Source organism: Hyperolius riggenbachi, chromosome 1 (assembly GCF_040937935.1).
Source record: "Hyperolius riggenbachi isolate aHypRig1 chromosome 1, aHypRig1.pri, whole genome shotgun sequence".
Taxonomy (NCBI): Eukaryota; Metazoa; Chordata; class Amphibia; order Anura; family Hyperoliidae; genus Hyperolius; species Hyperolius riggenbachi.
The window spans coordinates 177,693,858-177,711,391 of NC_090646.1; the positions used below are offsets into that span (position 1 = coordinate 177,693,858).

Consider the following 17,534-nt stretch of genomic DNA (forward strand, 5'->3'; position numbering starts at 1 on the left):
TAACTAGAGGCAACTGTGTAATCCTGACTAAGGGCTTGTTCACACTAGAGGCCCTTTTGGACATTTTTAAGCACTGACGAGTTTTCAAAAGCGCCCTAAAAGTGGCTACACCATGCTTTCCTATGGTGTAGTTCAGATTGGGGCATTCCGTGCGCTGTCAGCTGACATAAGCGCTGCATGGACCATTTTCAGGGCGATTTGCCCTGAATGGAAGGTATAGGAAAAACGCAAAACGCTCACAAAATCGCTTTGTGCAGCGATTGCGTTCACGTTTTTAAGAATAAATACATTGTATTTATTCATTTCCAGATCAAAGAGTTCACTTCCTGACTTGTGTCAGGGAGTGAATTAAAAATAACGCCCTGGAAAAGTGCTTTTTACAAAAAAAGCAATGCCCACCCAAGCACCGGGAAAGGAAAAACATGCCTCAAAAAACTGCCAATGCGAACAGACAAGCTATCGGAACACAATGGGAACGAGGCCTAAAGCAATTCTGATCAGAAAACAAAGTTCATTTTTCATTTACATACACCATAGGAATCACTAAAGTCAAACTAATAGTAACAACAGAGCAGGAAGTCTATTTTTTTACCCAGTCTGGGGCTCACTAGATCTCTACTGCCTACATGACTTGATAACAGCTGGGGATGATGGGAAGGAGGGGGGTGGGGATGGACAGGCATGAGATGAATATTTTTTAAAAACTGCATAAAGAGCAGTAATCGGTCAGTAATTAAAGCAAATCTGGCAAATTACAAAGTAAAAAAATGTAGATACTTACTGTGGGCAAGGGAAGTTTCTGGATCCAGTAAAGGCTTCCCTCACCCCTCTCTGTCCCTCCATTCCAGCACTGAGACCTTCGAAGTACCTCATAATTCACCCGCACTGCACAGTCAAGCTGAGTTTGTTCGGCTCTATCCTAGTGCCCTGGTGTGAGCTGTCTGGGCCTGAGCAGTGTGGGCAAGCTCCGTTGACAAGGCCTTGTTGATGGGCTTGCAATGGTCTCAGTGGTGGAACGGTGAAGGGGAGATCAACAGGGAAAGCCTCGGGGTACCCAGAGACTTCCCTTTCCCGAGCTAAGTACCCTTTCCCGAGCTAAGTTTTTTTTCCCCTCAGGGTTCCTTTAACATTTCATTAGCTAATATTTTCCATACCTTAAATATACCATCCTTACCTTTACATTCAATATGCACATTTCAGTTTACTAACTTACCAGACCAAGACCCAAACGTGCTTGTTTAGGAAACAGAATTTTGCCCTTGGACCCATAAGGTCCTTACATACCATGGCATTAATTTTTACATTTTATCACCAGAACAAATAATTTGAAACTCTCATCTTGTAATGTTAGAGGTTAAAAGAGACATACCTTGTAGACATCTAAATCTCCACACTGAAAATCGAAAAGGGTATAGAGTTCATTAAGCATGGTAATAACTTGCATGGGTGAACAATGTGAGCATATTGCTGTGAACCCCACAATGTCTGAGAACAGCATCGTTACATTGTTGAATTTCTTGGCTTGCACAGTTTGTCCTTGCCACAACTGCTGGGCAACCTCCCCAGGAAATATAGTAAATAGAAGGTCAACAGTTTTCTTTTTTTCTTCCTCCAAAGCCTGATGAGTGAGTTCAAGTGTAGCTTTCAGCTTCCCCAAACGTTTCTTTAGACCATCCTGTGCTCTGGCCTGTTCTCCTATCAGTACAACATCCCTTAGGGCATTATGGATGGGAATATCAGAGAGATAAAGACCACGTCCTGTGAAATCTTCTAGTCGATCCACACAAGGCGACCCCAGAAACAGAATGGCACTCGATTCAAACACATAGATCATCTGGCCTTTCAGAGTCATCGTCTGTTAATGCAAGACCAAAAAATTAGGTCTGAACAAGATAATCAGTAACATTAAATACATCATCAAAAATCAATTGTTGTACCTAAAAGAAACAGAAGATCCATGTCCCTGTGAAAGTAGCATTTTCACACCGTATCACATGACCCAATACAGAATGAGATGCTTTTCAAGCATGTAATATGACTCTATTTGGTAACCTTCCACATCTCAATCAACTGAACAATTACTACAACTGAATTAAAAATGAGGACTGGTTAATAAAATGATTTGTTTATATGGTATGGATATCAAAACTTAAAGAGGCACCAAAGTGACATATAGTAGAATGTAGTCAATTATTCAGGATACCCAGTGACCCAGGATACCTGGTGTTTAGTGCACCCTCTCCCTTCCCCATACATCTCCCTGGTGTCTAGTGGTCCTGCCTCCCCTGTACAGTTTCCTGGTGCTTAGTTCCCCCCTCCCTTATACCATTTCCTAGTGCCTAGTGCCCCCTTCCCAACCCTATATAGTTACCTGGTGTCTAGTGGCTCCCTTCCCTCCCCTATACAGTTCCCTGGTCTCTAGTGGCTCCCTCCCTTCACCATGTGGCTTCACAGTTTCTGTACTAAGCCATATATGCTTAGGGCCAAATATAATGCAAAGTGGGCAAACCAATTGCAGGCCAAATTTTATGGCACTGTGGGCCAGATTTTGAGTTTGACATGAGTTTGCTCTGAGGCCTCTTCTTAGATAAATATCCAAGTGGTTATTTCAAAACTGCCCTGGGTTTGCTTTCATTCTGTTTTAAAGCGGGTTGATACCATTTATTGGCTACCTAAAAAGAAAAAGAGTAAGCTTTTTCCCAGAAAGCCTTTCTCAGACCCTATTTCTGTAGACTGACAAAATGTTAGAACTCATTCCTCATAAACATTTGAACATCAGAAAGCAGCACACAGATTTTTAGCAACTATTTTAGCCACTGAGCAACGAATGCACATAAATGAAAACATATGTGTTAAATTGTGCATAAATGATCTCCTTCAGCATTATCTAATGATTCATGACAATTTTTCAACTGTCTCACAAAGCTCACTTACATTTTTGCTCAAAAACATTAAACACAATAAGGAGCGAATATGAAACATAAACAGACTAGTCTAATCTCACTTGAAGGAATATCCACAGAAGCTAATGGATAACTTTACAATTTGCAGGACAAATGATCAAATTGTCTTGTAATTCACTAATTGCTGTGCAAACAAAACACAAACTTTTCTTTTCCTGCAATACACATTAAAGTGGACCGGAACTCTTGCACAGGACAGATGGAAAACATCGAGAAATGTGCCCTGTATGTACTTAGAGAGTTTAGCTTGTCTAATTCCCCCTGATCTGTGTCTAATCACAAGCTGTAATTTGATCTCTCCCCTGTGTCACCTGACTGCCACGGCAGATAAGGCAGAAAAGCTCATTTGAAAGCACAGGATGTTAACAATATGTCTGCCTCCATTAAAGCAGGAAGTAGACAAAGTGCAGATTTATTATAGGCTTTGTAACAGCTGTAACAAAGAAATGTTTTTTTAAAAGGTTATTATGCTGTTGCTTATCTTTTAGAGCAGAGAGGAGTTCTGAGTCCAGGTCCAATTTAACTACTGTACAGTCAAATCAAGTCTGCCTTTGCCACCTCTCTTAGCTTGCTTTACAATTTTTACACAGGTCCATTTTAACATTATTGTCCACTGAGCTCATAATCTATAAAGTGGTAACTTTCATGAGCAAGTTATCAGCTCATTTTTATGGGTAAAGAAAGATAACATATTTTAAGTGAGCACTGTTGTAAGGAGCTGATTATTATCCAGATAAAACGATGCAGCTGAGAGGCTTTTGCCAACTGCTGAAGCTGCTTAGTAGCTGGTATACGTATTCATCACTGAATATCCAGTGCAGTTAAAAACCTCCCTGGCGTTCAACTGATGCGGCCACGCGTCCGCGGGAGGGAAATTTTAGTTTTAGCATTGTTTTAAATAGTGTAGCTAGCACTAGACTAGCTACACATGTGCCCCAAGTCCCCCGGCACCGCTCTGATCCCCCGATCGCCGCCGGCTATATTTACCTAGCCGCGATCCCGCGAGAACCGCAACTTCCCCGAACAGCTTCTTTTGTCGCTATGGCGACGATCGGACATGACGTTTGACATCACCGACGTCATGCGCAGTCCCGCTCCTCCCCATAGCGATGCCTGGATGCTATTGGAGAGGCTGCGCAATCGCGGGTTCCGGGGGGTGGTATGTATAAGGGAGGCGATCGGGGGGATCAAAGGGTGCCGGCGGCGATCGGGGGACACATGTAGCTAGCCAAGTGCTAGCTACATGATCTAAAACAATTTTTATTAAAACAAAAAACCACCCGGGGCCATGCGATCCCCTGCGGCGGTATGGGCTCAGGAGGTTAAAGAATAAGTGTACTTTCCATTGATTAGCAGTGGTCCACAATGCAATACATACAATGCAATACATATTAGCACTGACCACCAATGCATCATTGATTCTCTCCCCACATTAGACACATTTACACCTCCCAGAAAAGTTAAAGTCGAGAACTTGATGCCTAATTAAGTACAAAAAGCACATATTTACCTAAGGAGAGGTTAGCCTCTGGATCCTAGTGGAGCTCAACTTGGCATCCTCCACCCTCCTGCATATTGGGTCCGCGCTCTGGCACGAGTGCAGCTGTGCCTGTGCAGTAGCACTGAGCACGGCAGCGCATGCATCAGATTACCGACAAGCAATTGGCGGTATTCTTTGGAGGAGCCGCGAGAGACAAGGATGCAGATGGAAGCATCATTACCATCCAGAGGCTTTCCTTTGTGATTTTTGTACTTAATTAGGCCTCGGATACACTTAAAGCAGTCAACTGCAAATAATTCCCTGGCCTTCATTGCTCAATACCAAACCAAAACATTTTAACCTAACACTGGTCACACATACTACAACTAGTGTTGGGCGAACATCTAGATGTTCGGGTTCGGGCCGAACAGACCGAACATGGCAGCGATGTTCGGGTGTTCGAGCCGAACTCCGAACATAATGGAAGTCAATGGGGACCTGAACTTTCGTGCTTTGTAAAGCCTCCTTACATGCTACATACCCCAAATTTACAGGGTATGTGCACCTTGGGAGTGAGTACAAGAGGAAAAAAAAATTAGCAAAAAGAGCTTATAGTTTTTGAGAAAATCGATTTTAAAGTTTCAAAGGGAAAACTGTCTTTTAAATGCGGGAAATGTCTGTTTAGGTAGACAGGTAACTTGCTTTTTGTCGGCATGCAGTCATAAATGTAATACAGATAAGAGGTTCCAGGAAAAGGGACCGGTAACGCTAACCCAGCAGCAGCACACGTGATGGAACAGGAGGAGGGCGGCGCAGGAGGAGAAGGCCACGCTTTGAGACACAACAACCCAGGCCTTGCATGAGGACAAGAAGCGTGCGGATAGCAATTTTCATTTTGTCGCCATGCAGTCATAAATGTAATACAGATGAGAGGTTCAATAAACAATAAACAGTAATTGGTGTTGTCCAGAATGCGCACAATGCGTGGGTCGCGTTCAATGCAGTCGTAGGCCGAAGAGGTCATAGCCTAGGGTCACAAAAACCTGTTTATTTGGGCAATTTCAATGGTGGCGAGTCTGACGTACATAAATCGCAGCAATGGCCGTTAGCAACGTCTGAATCTCACGAAATGTCTCATGCAGGTAGAGCTTGAAAATGGGGGAGAAACCGAGAGCCCAATATGGTGCAGTATGTTAATATGGAGAGATCTGTTGTGAATAAATTAGATGATTATACTCACAAGGGTGGGTCGCCACAAAGGCAACAACTGGAAAGGCCGGCGGGGAGAATTGTAACCTGACTCCGCTCAGGTTAAAAAGTCGCTCTCTGTAGATAGGAGAAAATGGGGATACACCCCTCCACCAAGGGTGGACTAGATAATATTGAAATACGATAACAGAGGCGCCAAGCAGAATAAAATTAGTTAAAATTGTTAAAAAGGGGGAAGTGGGTGGACTCACCTCCCTTCTGAAAAAAATGGCCGGACAATGGACAGGTTACTTACAGTCTAAAGTAACATTTATTAGTAACTCCAAAAGTGCAACGCGTTTCACGGGTAACAGTCCCGCTTCTTCAGGCAAACGATTATTTGGAGGGTGCAAAATCAGGTCATGAACCAGGTAGAGACCCCATCTTTGGAATCCAAGTCTAACAATATGTCTTCTACCTGCATGAGACATTTCGTGAGATTCAGACGTTGCTAACGGCCATTGCTGCGATTTATGTACGTCAGACTCGCCACCATTGAAATAGCCCAAACAAACAGGTTTTTGTGACCCTAGGCTATGACCTCTTTGGCCTAGGGGCCCGAAACTCACCAGTCATGTTCCCCCTAAGGGTCCCTACAATGCTAGAAAATTTGCCACTGCTGAGCAATTGCCCTTTGAAAAGATGTGAGATTTTGGAAAGTGAAATAGGGAGGCAATGAAAGCCTATGGGGGATTTTACCAATTTTGGACCCCTGTAACTCTGGTTTGCAGAGATGTAGGGACCCCATCTTTGGAATCCAAGTCTAACAATATGTCTTCTACCTGCATGAGACATTTCGTGAAATTCAGACGTTGCTAACGGCCATGGCTCAGAGTTATGTACGTCAGCATAACTACCATTGAAATTGCCCAAATAAACAGGTTTTTGTGACCCTAGGCTATGACCTCTTTGGCCTAGGGGCCCGAAACTCACCAGTCATGTTCCCCCTAAGGGTCCCTACAATGCTAGAAAATTTGCCACTGCTGAGCAATTGCCCTTTGAAAAGATGTGAGATTTTGGAAAGTGAAATAGGGAGGCAATGAAAGCCTATGGGGGATTTTACCAAATTTGGAGCCCTGTAACTCTGGTTTGCAGAGATGTAGGGAACCCATCTTTGGAGCCCAAGTCTAACAATATGTCTTCTACCTGCATGAGACATTTCGTGAGATTCAGACGTTGCTAACGGCCATTGCTGCGATTTATGTACGTCAGACTCGCCACCATTGAAATTGCCCAAATAAACAGGTTTTTGTGACCCTAGGCCAGAGGTTCCCAACCGGTGTGGCGCGACACATTTATGTGTCGCGGCAGCACCAGCTATGTGTCGCCGCTCTCTGCTCCCCCTGCTCGTCTGGGCTCTCCCCTCCATAACATTGCGGCGGTGGCTGGCAGCGGCGGCGGTGGCTGGCAGCGGCGGCGGTGGGCGGGACTTACCTCCTCCAGTGTACCGGCGAGTGGACGCTGTGCGTGCGTGCTTGCAGCTAGTCTGGTCTTCACTAGACCAGACTAGCTGCACGCATAGGCACAGCGTCCGTCCACTCGCCGAAACACCGGAGGAGGTAAGTCCCGCCCACCGCCGCCGCTGCCAGCCACCACCGCCGCAATGTTATGGAGGGGAGAGCCAGGGAGAGGAGCCCCAAGGTGAGGGAAGTGGGGGGGAAACGTCCGCCCTTCCCCGCTGCTCTACCCAATGCTCCTCTCTGCTGCGCTGCTCCGCTCCAGCTGGGGGCCACTATACACCTGGCTGCATATACTGGGGCCACTATACACCTGGCTGCATGTACTGGGGCCACTATACACCTGGCTGCATGTACTGGGGCTACTATACACCTGGCTGCATGTACTGGGGCCACTATACACCTGGCTGCATGTACTGGGGCCACTATACACCTGGCTGCATGTACTGGGGCCACTATACACCTGGCTGCATGTACTGGGGCCACTATACACCTGGCTGCATGTGCTGGGGCCACTATACACCTGGCTGCATATACTGGGGCCACTATACACCTGGCTGCATGTACTGGGGCCACTATACACCTGGCTGCATGTACTGGGGCCACTATACACCTAGCTGCATGTACTGGGGCCACTATACACCTGGCTGCATGTACTGGGGCCACTATACACCTGGCTGCATGTACTGGGGCCACTATACACCTGGCTGCATGTACTGGGGCCACTATACACCTGGCTGCATGTACTGGGGCCACTATACACCTGGCTACATGTACTGGGGCCACTATACACCTGGCTGCATATACTGGGGCCACTATACACCTGGCTGCATGTACTGGGGCCACTATACACCTGGCTGCATGTACTGGGGCCACTATACACCTGGCTGCATGTACTGGGGCCACTATACACCTGGCTGCATGTACTGGGGCCACTATACACCTGGCTACATGTACTGGGGCCACTATACACCTGGCTACATGTACTGGGGCCACTATACACCTGGCTGCATATACTGGGGCCACTATACACCTGGCTGCATGTACTGGGGCCACTATACACCTGGCTGCATATACTGGGGCCACTATACACCTGGCTGCATATACTGGGGCCACTATACACCTGGATACATATACTGGGGCCACTATACACCTGAGCACCCCTCATTGTGCCTGCAGCATCATCAGATTTTTACTGAGCCCCTCATTGTGCCTGCAGCATCAGCAGATTGTTACTGAGCCCCTCATTGTGCCTGCAGCATCATCAGATTGTTACTGAGCCCCTCATTGTGCCTGCGGCATCAGCAGATTGTTACTGAGCCCCTCTTTGTGCCTGCTGCATCAGCAGATTGTTACTGAGCCCCTCAGTGTGCCTGCAGCATCAGCAGATTGTTACTGAGCCCCTCATTGTGCCTGCAGCATCAGCAGATTTTCTGAGCCCCTCACTGTGCCTGCAGCATCAGAAGATTGTTACTGAGCCCCTCATTGTGCCTGCAGCATCATCAGATTGTTACTGAGCCCCTCATTGTGCCTGCAGCATCAGCAGATTGTTACTGAGCCCCTCATTGTGCCTGCAGCATCAGCAGATTTTCTGAGCCCCTCACTGTGCCTGCAGCATCAGAAGATTGTTACTGAGCCCCTCATTGTGCCTGCAGCATCATCAGATTGTTACTGAGCCCCTCATTGTGCCTGCGGCATCAGCAGATTGTTACTGAGCCCCTCACTGTGCCTGCAGCATCAGAAGATTGTTACTGAGCCCCTCATTGTGCCTGCAGCATCAGTAGATTGTTACTGAGCCCCTCATTGTGCCTGCAGCATCATCAGATTGTTACTGAGCCCCTCATTGTGCCTGTGGCATCAGCAGATTGTTACTGAGCCCCTCACTGTGCCTGCTGCATCAGCAGATTGTTACTGAGCCCCTCATTGTGCCTGCAGCATCAGTAGATTGTTACCGAGCCCCTCATTGTGCCTGCAGCAGCATCAGATTGTTACTGAGCCCCTCATTGTGCCTGCAGCATCAGAAGATTGTTACTGAGCCCCTCATTGTGCCTGCAGCATCAGAAGATTGTTACTGAGCCCCTCATTGTGCCTGCAGCATCAGCAGATTGTTAATGAGCCCCTCATTGTGCCTGCTGCATCAGCAGATTGTTACTGAGCCCCTCAGTGTGCCTGCAGCATCAGCATATTGTTACTGAGCCTCTCATTGTGCCTGCAGCATCAGCAGATTGTTACTGAGCCCCTCACTGTGCCTGCAGCATCAGCAGATTGTTACTGAGCCCCTCATTGTGCCTGCAGCATCATCAGATTGTTACTGAGCCCCTCATTGTGCCTGCAGCATCAGAAGATTGTTACTGAGCCCCTCATTGTGCCTGCAGCATCAGCAGATTGTTAATGAGCCCCTCATTGTGCCTGCTGCATCAGCAGATTGTTACTGAGCCCCTCAGTGTGCCTGCAGCATCAGCATATTGTTACTGAGCCTCTCATTGTGCCTGCAGCATCAGCAGATTGTTACTGAGCCCCTCACTGTGCCTGCAGCATCAGCAGATTGTTACTGAGCCCATCATTGTGCCTGCAGCATCATCAGATTGTTACTGAATCTTTTCTATCATACAGGACGTGTCATGTATATCTGAATGTTTGGCATGATGTGACGTGTCACGGATATCTGAATGTTTGTCGTGATGTGTCACGACCTGGAAAAGGTTGGGAACCACTGCCCTAGGCTATGACCTCTTCGGCCTAGGACTGCATTGAACGCGACCCACGCATTGTGCGCATTCTGGACAACACCAATTACTGTTTATTGTTTATTGAACCTCTCATCTGTATTACATTTATGACTGCATGGCGACAAAATGCAAATTGCTATCCGCACGCTTCTTGTCCTCATGCAAGGCCTGGGTTGTTGTGTCTCAAAGCGTGGCCTTCTCCTCCTGCGCCGCCCTCCTCCTGTTCCATCACGTGTGCTGCTGCTGGGTTAGCGTTACAGGTCCCTTTTCCTGGAACCTCTTATCTGTATTACATTTATGACTGCATGCCGACAAAAAGCATGTTACCTGTGCAAAGAAAACAGACATTTCCCGCATTTAAAAGACAGTTTTCCCTTTGAAACTTTAAAATCGATTTTCTCAAAAACTATAAGCTCTTTTTGCTATTTTTTTTTTCCTCTTGTACCCACTCCCAAGGTGCACATACCCTGTAAATTTGGGGTATGTAGCATGTAAGGAGGCTTTACAAAGCACGAAAGTTCAGGTCCCCATTGACTTCCATTATGTTCGGAGTTCGGCTCGAACACCCGAACATCGCGACCATGTTCGGCCCGAACCCGAACATCTAGATGTTCGCCCAACACTACACGTGACCCGTTCGGCCAATCACAGCGCTAGCCGAACGTTCGGGGAACGTTTGGCCATGCGCTCTTAGTTCGGCCATATGGCCGAACAGTTTGGCCGAACACCATCAGATGTTCAGCCGACCTCGAACATCACCCGAACAGGGTGATGTTCTGCAGAACCCGAACAGTGGCGAACACTGTTCGCCCAACACTAACTACAACCTGCTTCTACACAATTATTGCACAACCTTCACAACAGCAATGTAGTATAACAGTCAACAAACTGAAAAGAAGCCAAACAGACTGCTTAGGGAGGCCCTATCAAAACACTGATCTGTAAATAATGCACAAAGTTGTAGATTGAGATGATAACATTTGTGGCCAGTTTACTTTTCTGTAGGTCAAAAAGCTGCTCTGATCTTTGTTCCCCAATCCATATAACTAATAATGAGAAAAACAAGCACATTTATGGCATAATTTTGTGCATAACTGATGCTTCATTCCCTGCACAAACAAACTTACACTGACCGCTACTTTCAAGAATACAAAGCATACACACACAGACACACACACGTAAGATGGGAGGGGATCAGTGGAGATCACAGTAGCATACCACATTATTGCCAAGTGATCTAGACTCTAGTGCAACAGTGGTCATGTGATTGTAGTTATGTGCATGCACCTGCAGTAACCACAGTGAGTTTTGTACGGTTATACGTTTAAGACCACCTGAGATTGATTAAAAAAATGCACAGTCCAGGCCATGATTCTCATTGCAAACTGCTATTTAGCAATCCTCACCCCATCCTGCTGTGATCCAAGTGATGCTTACAAGCTTTCTGCTAATAGCAGGCAGTTTTGAATAAATGTACTCCATCTTTTTTGGATCACTTGCCATAGGTTCTGCAATGTTCTCAAGCCTAGTGTTAGGCTTAGGCTATTTAATTCCAAATGTTCCAATCAAAATTACTGTATCTGATTGTGCAGAAGTCAAAAGTGAATTCCCTCGATAATAAACTGGGTCAATACAATTGTTTCATTATTTAACGAAGGGACATGGCAATAGTATCAGTTGTGAACTTTTCATGTCATGTGGATGTGCAAACGACTGAACGGCATAGTAGGACAGGACCAAGAAATCTCACAATGCTTGCTGGGAATAAAGGATCAGAATGAAGAAACCATTGTACATGTGTCATGTGTGTACATGTTTTTTGAATACTCATGCAATCAAGTACCAACTGAATCAAAATGCTCAGTTGGCTGAAAAAGTGAACAAAGATCAGCTTGTGCACAAAAAAAAAAAAAAACCCATTACGGAACCTGTAAAAAATAATTAAACTGGACCTTACAGTGTACCTGTAGGGAAAAAAGCCTCATTAGGATCCAGAGCTTTCCCACTCCTGAGGTAAGTACCCCCCAGGGGCACTGTTTTCCTTACAAGTTTTCTTTAAAGCTCATACCATTTACACTGGTAGCAGTGCAATTCGGTGCACACAGTTTGGCACTGCTGCAGAACATGGAGACGTACAGAGGCATATTTACAGGGGTGCAGGTATGGCATGTGTCATGGGTGCCTGTTACTGGGGGAGCTGCTCCACAGCATCCTTGGTGTTCTCCATACAGACACTAGTTTTTATCTGGGGGACATTCTGCTGCATTGCTACATCTTTAAGGTAAACAAACTGCCTAACTGTTAATTTGGATATATTTATCCGCTGACCTATTGTGATACTTTATTCTTACACCCCATGTTTCACTTCACATTTTGAAATATTTGGAGGGTGCTGCCCCCCTTCCCTGTGGGCTAATTTCAGTGTTTGCTATAGGCACAGTTTTCCCTAGCCCTAGATACGCCAGCTGAGTACAGCACATTGTGGCTGCATTCAATACAAGTGAATGAGACTGTCGCAACTTTAAATCACCTGCAGACATATTTTTTGCATGGTGCTGTATCACACCGCAAGTGTTTGAATGATCCTGCATTGGTAAATGCATTAAGAGCCCAGGCTCCAGTGGAAAAAGAGAAGTGGAAACTGTAGATTAGAAAGCACTGCCCTTTGCTGCTTTAAGTGCAAACGAGCGCCGTCAAAAATACAAAATTTGTTCCCAAGAGCAAGCACACTTTTGTGTGTTCATTTTAGAAACTAAACTGTAGTCTTTAGTCCCTTAATGCACGTGGGAAAAATTCTAATGTTTTCTTTTCTCATGCAAAATTATAGTTTAACAATGTGCACAGACTACTCCTGTACAATTGCTAAATTTGTGAATGAGTTTTTCCAGTGCTGCGGTGTTATAATAAGAAATGAAGAGTCAGAATGTGGCAATAAACCAGCAAAAATCTAATTCTCCCACATCCTACTAATATAATAAATGGGAAAGTTCGGATGTTTGTTACTCAATCACGCAAAAACGGCTGAACGGATTTGAATGAAATTTGGCACACACATAGTACATTACCTGGAATAAAGTATAGGATACTTATTATTCCCATAACCAAAAAGAGACAAATACAAATTTCACTGGAAAATGTAAACTGCAGCCATTCTTACACTGTTACACTGGAGGTGTGTTTAGCTTCAAAGGGTAGAATGGTTAATTTGCATATATTCAGCAGTGATGCACTGGGAGACATTTCAAGCTCACTCCAACCTGAATTATCGCAAATTCTTTCTGTTTTAAGAGAGCAAACGTTTGTTTTTCTTAACGTCTTAGTAAGGGGGCTTTTAGGACCATTGTAGTCCCTTACACACTCCAATGAGTTCTGGGTCACCATGAGCTTGCTGGGTAGCATGTCCCTCTCGGTGTTACAAGCCCTACTGCATAGAGCCAAATTAATCTATGCCATGCACTGATGAGGATCAAACAATCCGAATCAGGCTGTGCATCGCCGCTCGGCCTTTTGGCTGCGATCAGGGGTAAAACCTTGGTTGTGGTCGGAAGGGCTTAGCGAGAGGACCTCCTTTTGGGGGTCCTAGGAAAAACAGAGAGGCGAAGGAGGGAGCCATGGCGGACTGGCGGAATTTGCGCAGCTCCATAAAGGTGGAGGTTGCTAGAGACCAGATCGGGAGTGTCAGCCTGAGAGATGTGGTGTCGGATGTGATGTTCAAGATATTCAATGTCCAGGTAACGGATCTACATTCGGTTCAAGATTTTGTTCATTTGGGTTTATTTTGTTTTACGTTTCATTCCGAGGAAACCTGCATTGCTGGGTATGAAAACTGGAAATTTAAAGCTTTCTCAGCGGACTATGCCATCCTGAGGAAGATGTCGGTGGAACTTTGCTTTGATCCTGGAGTGAAGGAACTTACTGTACACTGCTACAACCCCTACATGGAGGAGTATGTGGTGAGGACTTTTCTTTTGAGATTTTGTTCTGAAGTCAGCGAGGCTCACAGGCTGTACAACCCATTTGGTTGCTACAGGAGCAAGCTGAAATACAAAGTTAAATTGCTTCCAGATGCAGATGGCTATGGCGGCACGGTACACCCCCCAGCTTCCTTCCATGTGGCTGGGGAGAGATGCACCATTTACTATCAGGGCCAGCCTAAGTACTGTAGGGGGTGTTTTGAGTACGGGCACATAAGATCAGAGTGTCCCAATAAGATGTGTTGCCGGATATGTAAGGAGAGGGGCCACCAGGCGTCTGCGTGCCCTGCACCCCGAGTGTGTGATCTGTGCGGGGTGGGGGGTCACATGGCCCGGAACTGTACTTAGAACAAGGGACGCAGACTGTTCTCATATGCTGGGGTTGTGAAGGGGGAGGTGGGAGGATTGTTTGCTGGGTGGGCGGAAAAGACTCCGTTCTCTGTTTGTGTTATTGACAATACTGTATCTGATAATGTTGCTACTAATGTTGCTGAGGAGCGGATGGAGGCGTCCGGGCCGGTGGCAGAGGAGGGCGGAGGTTCTGTGGCCGGCTTGGCGTCTCACGTGACTGCTGAAGAGAGTGGTGGGCGTGGTCAGGAGAGCGGGGCTGCAGCGAAAGGGGAGGTGTCTGTGGAGCGTGGGGAGGTGACTGGAGTGAATGCTGAGAGTGGTGACGTCAGTGAGGTGGTCCCGCTCTCGGCGTCCTTGGATACTGTTGCTGGGGTGATTGAGGAGCTGGAGGAGTTGCTGGATGATGCGGCTGTGGTGGATGTGACGCTGGGTGGTGAGGAGGCGGATGTTGGGCTGCTGAATGTGTCCAGTAAGGAGGATGGCCGCCGGGAGACTGGGGTGAGTGACGAGCGTGCGGCGGAGGTGACAGCTGCTGTGATTGCGGAGGTGACTGGTGTGGGAGTGGCTGGGGTGATTGTGGCAGTGGTTGGTGAGAGTCCGTGTAGCCAGGCGGATCTGTTTGCGGAAGATGGGAATGTGACGGCTGAGGAGTCCGTGGGTGATGATTCTTGTGTTCAGGCTCTGGAGCGAATGGAGGAGGAGACTCGTGGAGGGAGAGTGAGCGGAGCTGCACCGGCAGAAGGTGACGTGTCTGGGGAGGAGGAGCCGGTGGGTGACGCTACCTGTGTGCAAGCCGTGCTGCGGGAGGAGGAGGAGGAGTCCCGGGCATGGAAAGCGGCTGTGCAGAGTGGGTCCGGTGTTGGGAAGACTGCGGAGGTGATTGCGGGGGTGAGTGAGGGGCAGGGGGTCACCCAGGAGCGGGGGAGACGGCGGGAGGAGGCGGGTCAGCCAGAGAGGAGGGAGGAGTCAGTATGCAAAGGTAAGGTGAGCAGTGGGATGGGCAGCGGGAAGGTGCAGAGTAGCCGGGCTGGGAGTAGTAGTTCCTCAGGAGTGGGGGGTGTGGCCAAGGCGCAGAAGCCCATAGATTGGGGGGCAGAGATGGATAAAAAGGAGGAGCAGGATAAGATGGGGTGGGAGGAACAGAAGTCAAGGATGAGGCATGGAGGGAGGGGGAGGTTGAGGAAGGAGGAGGAGGAAAGCAGAGTAGGAGGGGGTAAGAAGCTGAAGTTGGGGGTAGGGAGTGCTCCAGAGGTGCCCCTGTCGCCTAATCCGTATGTTGTACTGGAAGATTCGGATGATGAGATGGAAGTTCAGGTGGAAGATGCTGGGCAGCCGGATAGCCCTGATCCGCAGCCCAGGCGATGTGTTGCTGTATCTGGGAGAGAAGGAGGTGATCAGACTGTGTTATTGGAACATAGTATACCCAGTGTGCGGCTGGATAGGCAGTATTATGAGCCACTTGAGAGGGACTGTGTGATACAGACTAGAAGTTGTGCTAAAGAGATTGTGAAGGTGGTGGAAGAGACGAATAAGTTGTGGAATAGTATGTCGGATAATGTTGCTTTACGCATAATGATGGTAGTGAGAGAGATGCTTGGAGAAGATACTGCTATAACAGCGAGGAGGTATGGTTTCCCATTGTGGCTTGTAAGAAGGATGCAGGTGTATCATTATAATTTGTCAGATTATCGTCAGGATGATATGACCGTGAGGATAATGGGTTATTATGTGTCTAAACTGGAAAGACTGTGGGGAAAATTAATTTCTGGAGAATATTGATTTTTTATGACCTAAGAAAAAGATTACAAAAATAAAACGCCATATGATGATTGGACTGATTCCTCTTTTAGGGGGCAATTATGTCTCTATGGAGAGATTAAGACTAATCTGAGGTAAAAAAAAAAAAAAAAATTCAAAACAGTCTGTATGCATGTTGGATAATTATGGCTCTGTACAATTTAACAAGCTGACACAGCATTGCATTCCAGCGGTTCTGGAGGTGTGTTTAGCTTCTAAGGGTAACAATGGTTAATTAGCATATTTACAGCAGTGATGCACTGGGAGACATCTCAAGCTCACTCCAACCTGAATTATTGCAAATTCTTTCTATTTTAAGAAAGCAAACTTTTGTTTTTCTTACACTGTTAATGGTAGGGTTCTCAAACTTTGCACAGTTGGTCGTTGGGTGACTAGGGTTATTATTCAGAAAAGTGGTTGGAGCCTATAAAAGCCAATCAAAATTCAGCTAATGATTTTCAAGGGGAATATTTACATTTCTGCCATTCTTGCACTGTTAATGGCACAAGCCTCAAACCTGGTATAGTTGATCATTGGGTGACTGGGATTCAATTTCAGAAAGGGGGTGGAGCCACAAATAGCCAATCAGAGTTGTTTCATTCCAATGCAAATTATTGTTGCCAAACACCGCAAAGCTCACAAACTTGGTAATTGAGTAATTGATTAATTGTGTGTTAGGGTTAGGAAAGTGGGCACAGCCAACACCAGCCAAATACATAAGTGGGCAACGCCGGGTCATAAGTGGGCGGAGGCAAATAAAAATTTTACTGGGAAAATGTAAACAGCAGCCATTCTTACACTGTTAATGGTAGGGCTCTCAAACTTTGCATAGTTGGTTACTGGGTGACTGGGGTTAATATTCAGAAAAGTGGGTGGAGCCTACAAAAAACAATCAAAAATTACCTATTGATTTTTCAGGGGAATATTTCATTGCTGCCATTCTTGCACTGTTAATGGCACAAGCCTCAAACCTGGTACAGTTGATCATTGCGTGACTGGGGTTTAAATTTATATAAGGGGGTGGAGCCCCAAACAGCCAATCTGATTTGTTTCATTTTAATGCAGGTTATTGATGCCAAAGACCGCAAAGCTCACAAACTTGGTCATTGAGTAATTGAGTAATTGTGTGTTAGGGTAAGGAAAAGTGGGCGCAGCCAACACCAGCCAAATACATAATCGGGCAATGCTGGGTCATCAGTAGGCGGAGACAAATACAAATTTCACTGAGAAAATGTAAACTGCAGCAATTCTTACACTATTAATGATAGGGTTCTCAAACTTTGCACAGTTGGTCACTGGGTGACTGAGATTAATATTCAGAAAAGTGGGTGGAGCCTACAAAAGCCAATCAAAATCCACCTATTAATCTTTAAGGGGAATATTTAATTGATGCCGTTCTTGCACTGTTAATGGCACAAGCCTCTTGCACTGTTAATCACCTGTACCTGGTACAGTTGGCCATTGTGTGATTGGGGTTAAAATTCAGAAAAGGGGTGGAGCCACAGCCAATCAGATTTATTTTATTTCAATGCAAA

At 46.3% G+C, this 17,534-nt stretch overlaps 1 protein-coding gene across 2 annotated transcripts in view; it reads right to left on the reverse strand.

Annotated features, from left to right (window-relative positions):
• GUCY1A1 (guanylate cyclase 1 soluble subunit alpha 1) overlaps nt 1-17,534 on the reverse strand; it is an 85,914-nt gene that overhangs the window by 6,904 nt on the left and 61,476 nt on the right. For both annotated transcript variants that reach the window (XM_068278883.1, XM_068278884.1), the window contains exon 5: nt 1,370-1,855. In XM_068278883.1, coding sequence (XP_068134984.1) covers nt 1,370-1,855 — 486 coding nt within the window. The remainder of the gene's footprint in view (nt 1-1,369; nt 1,856-17,534) is intronic.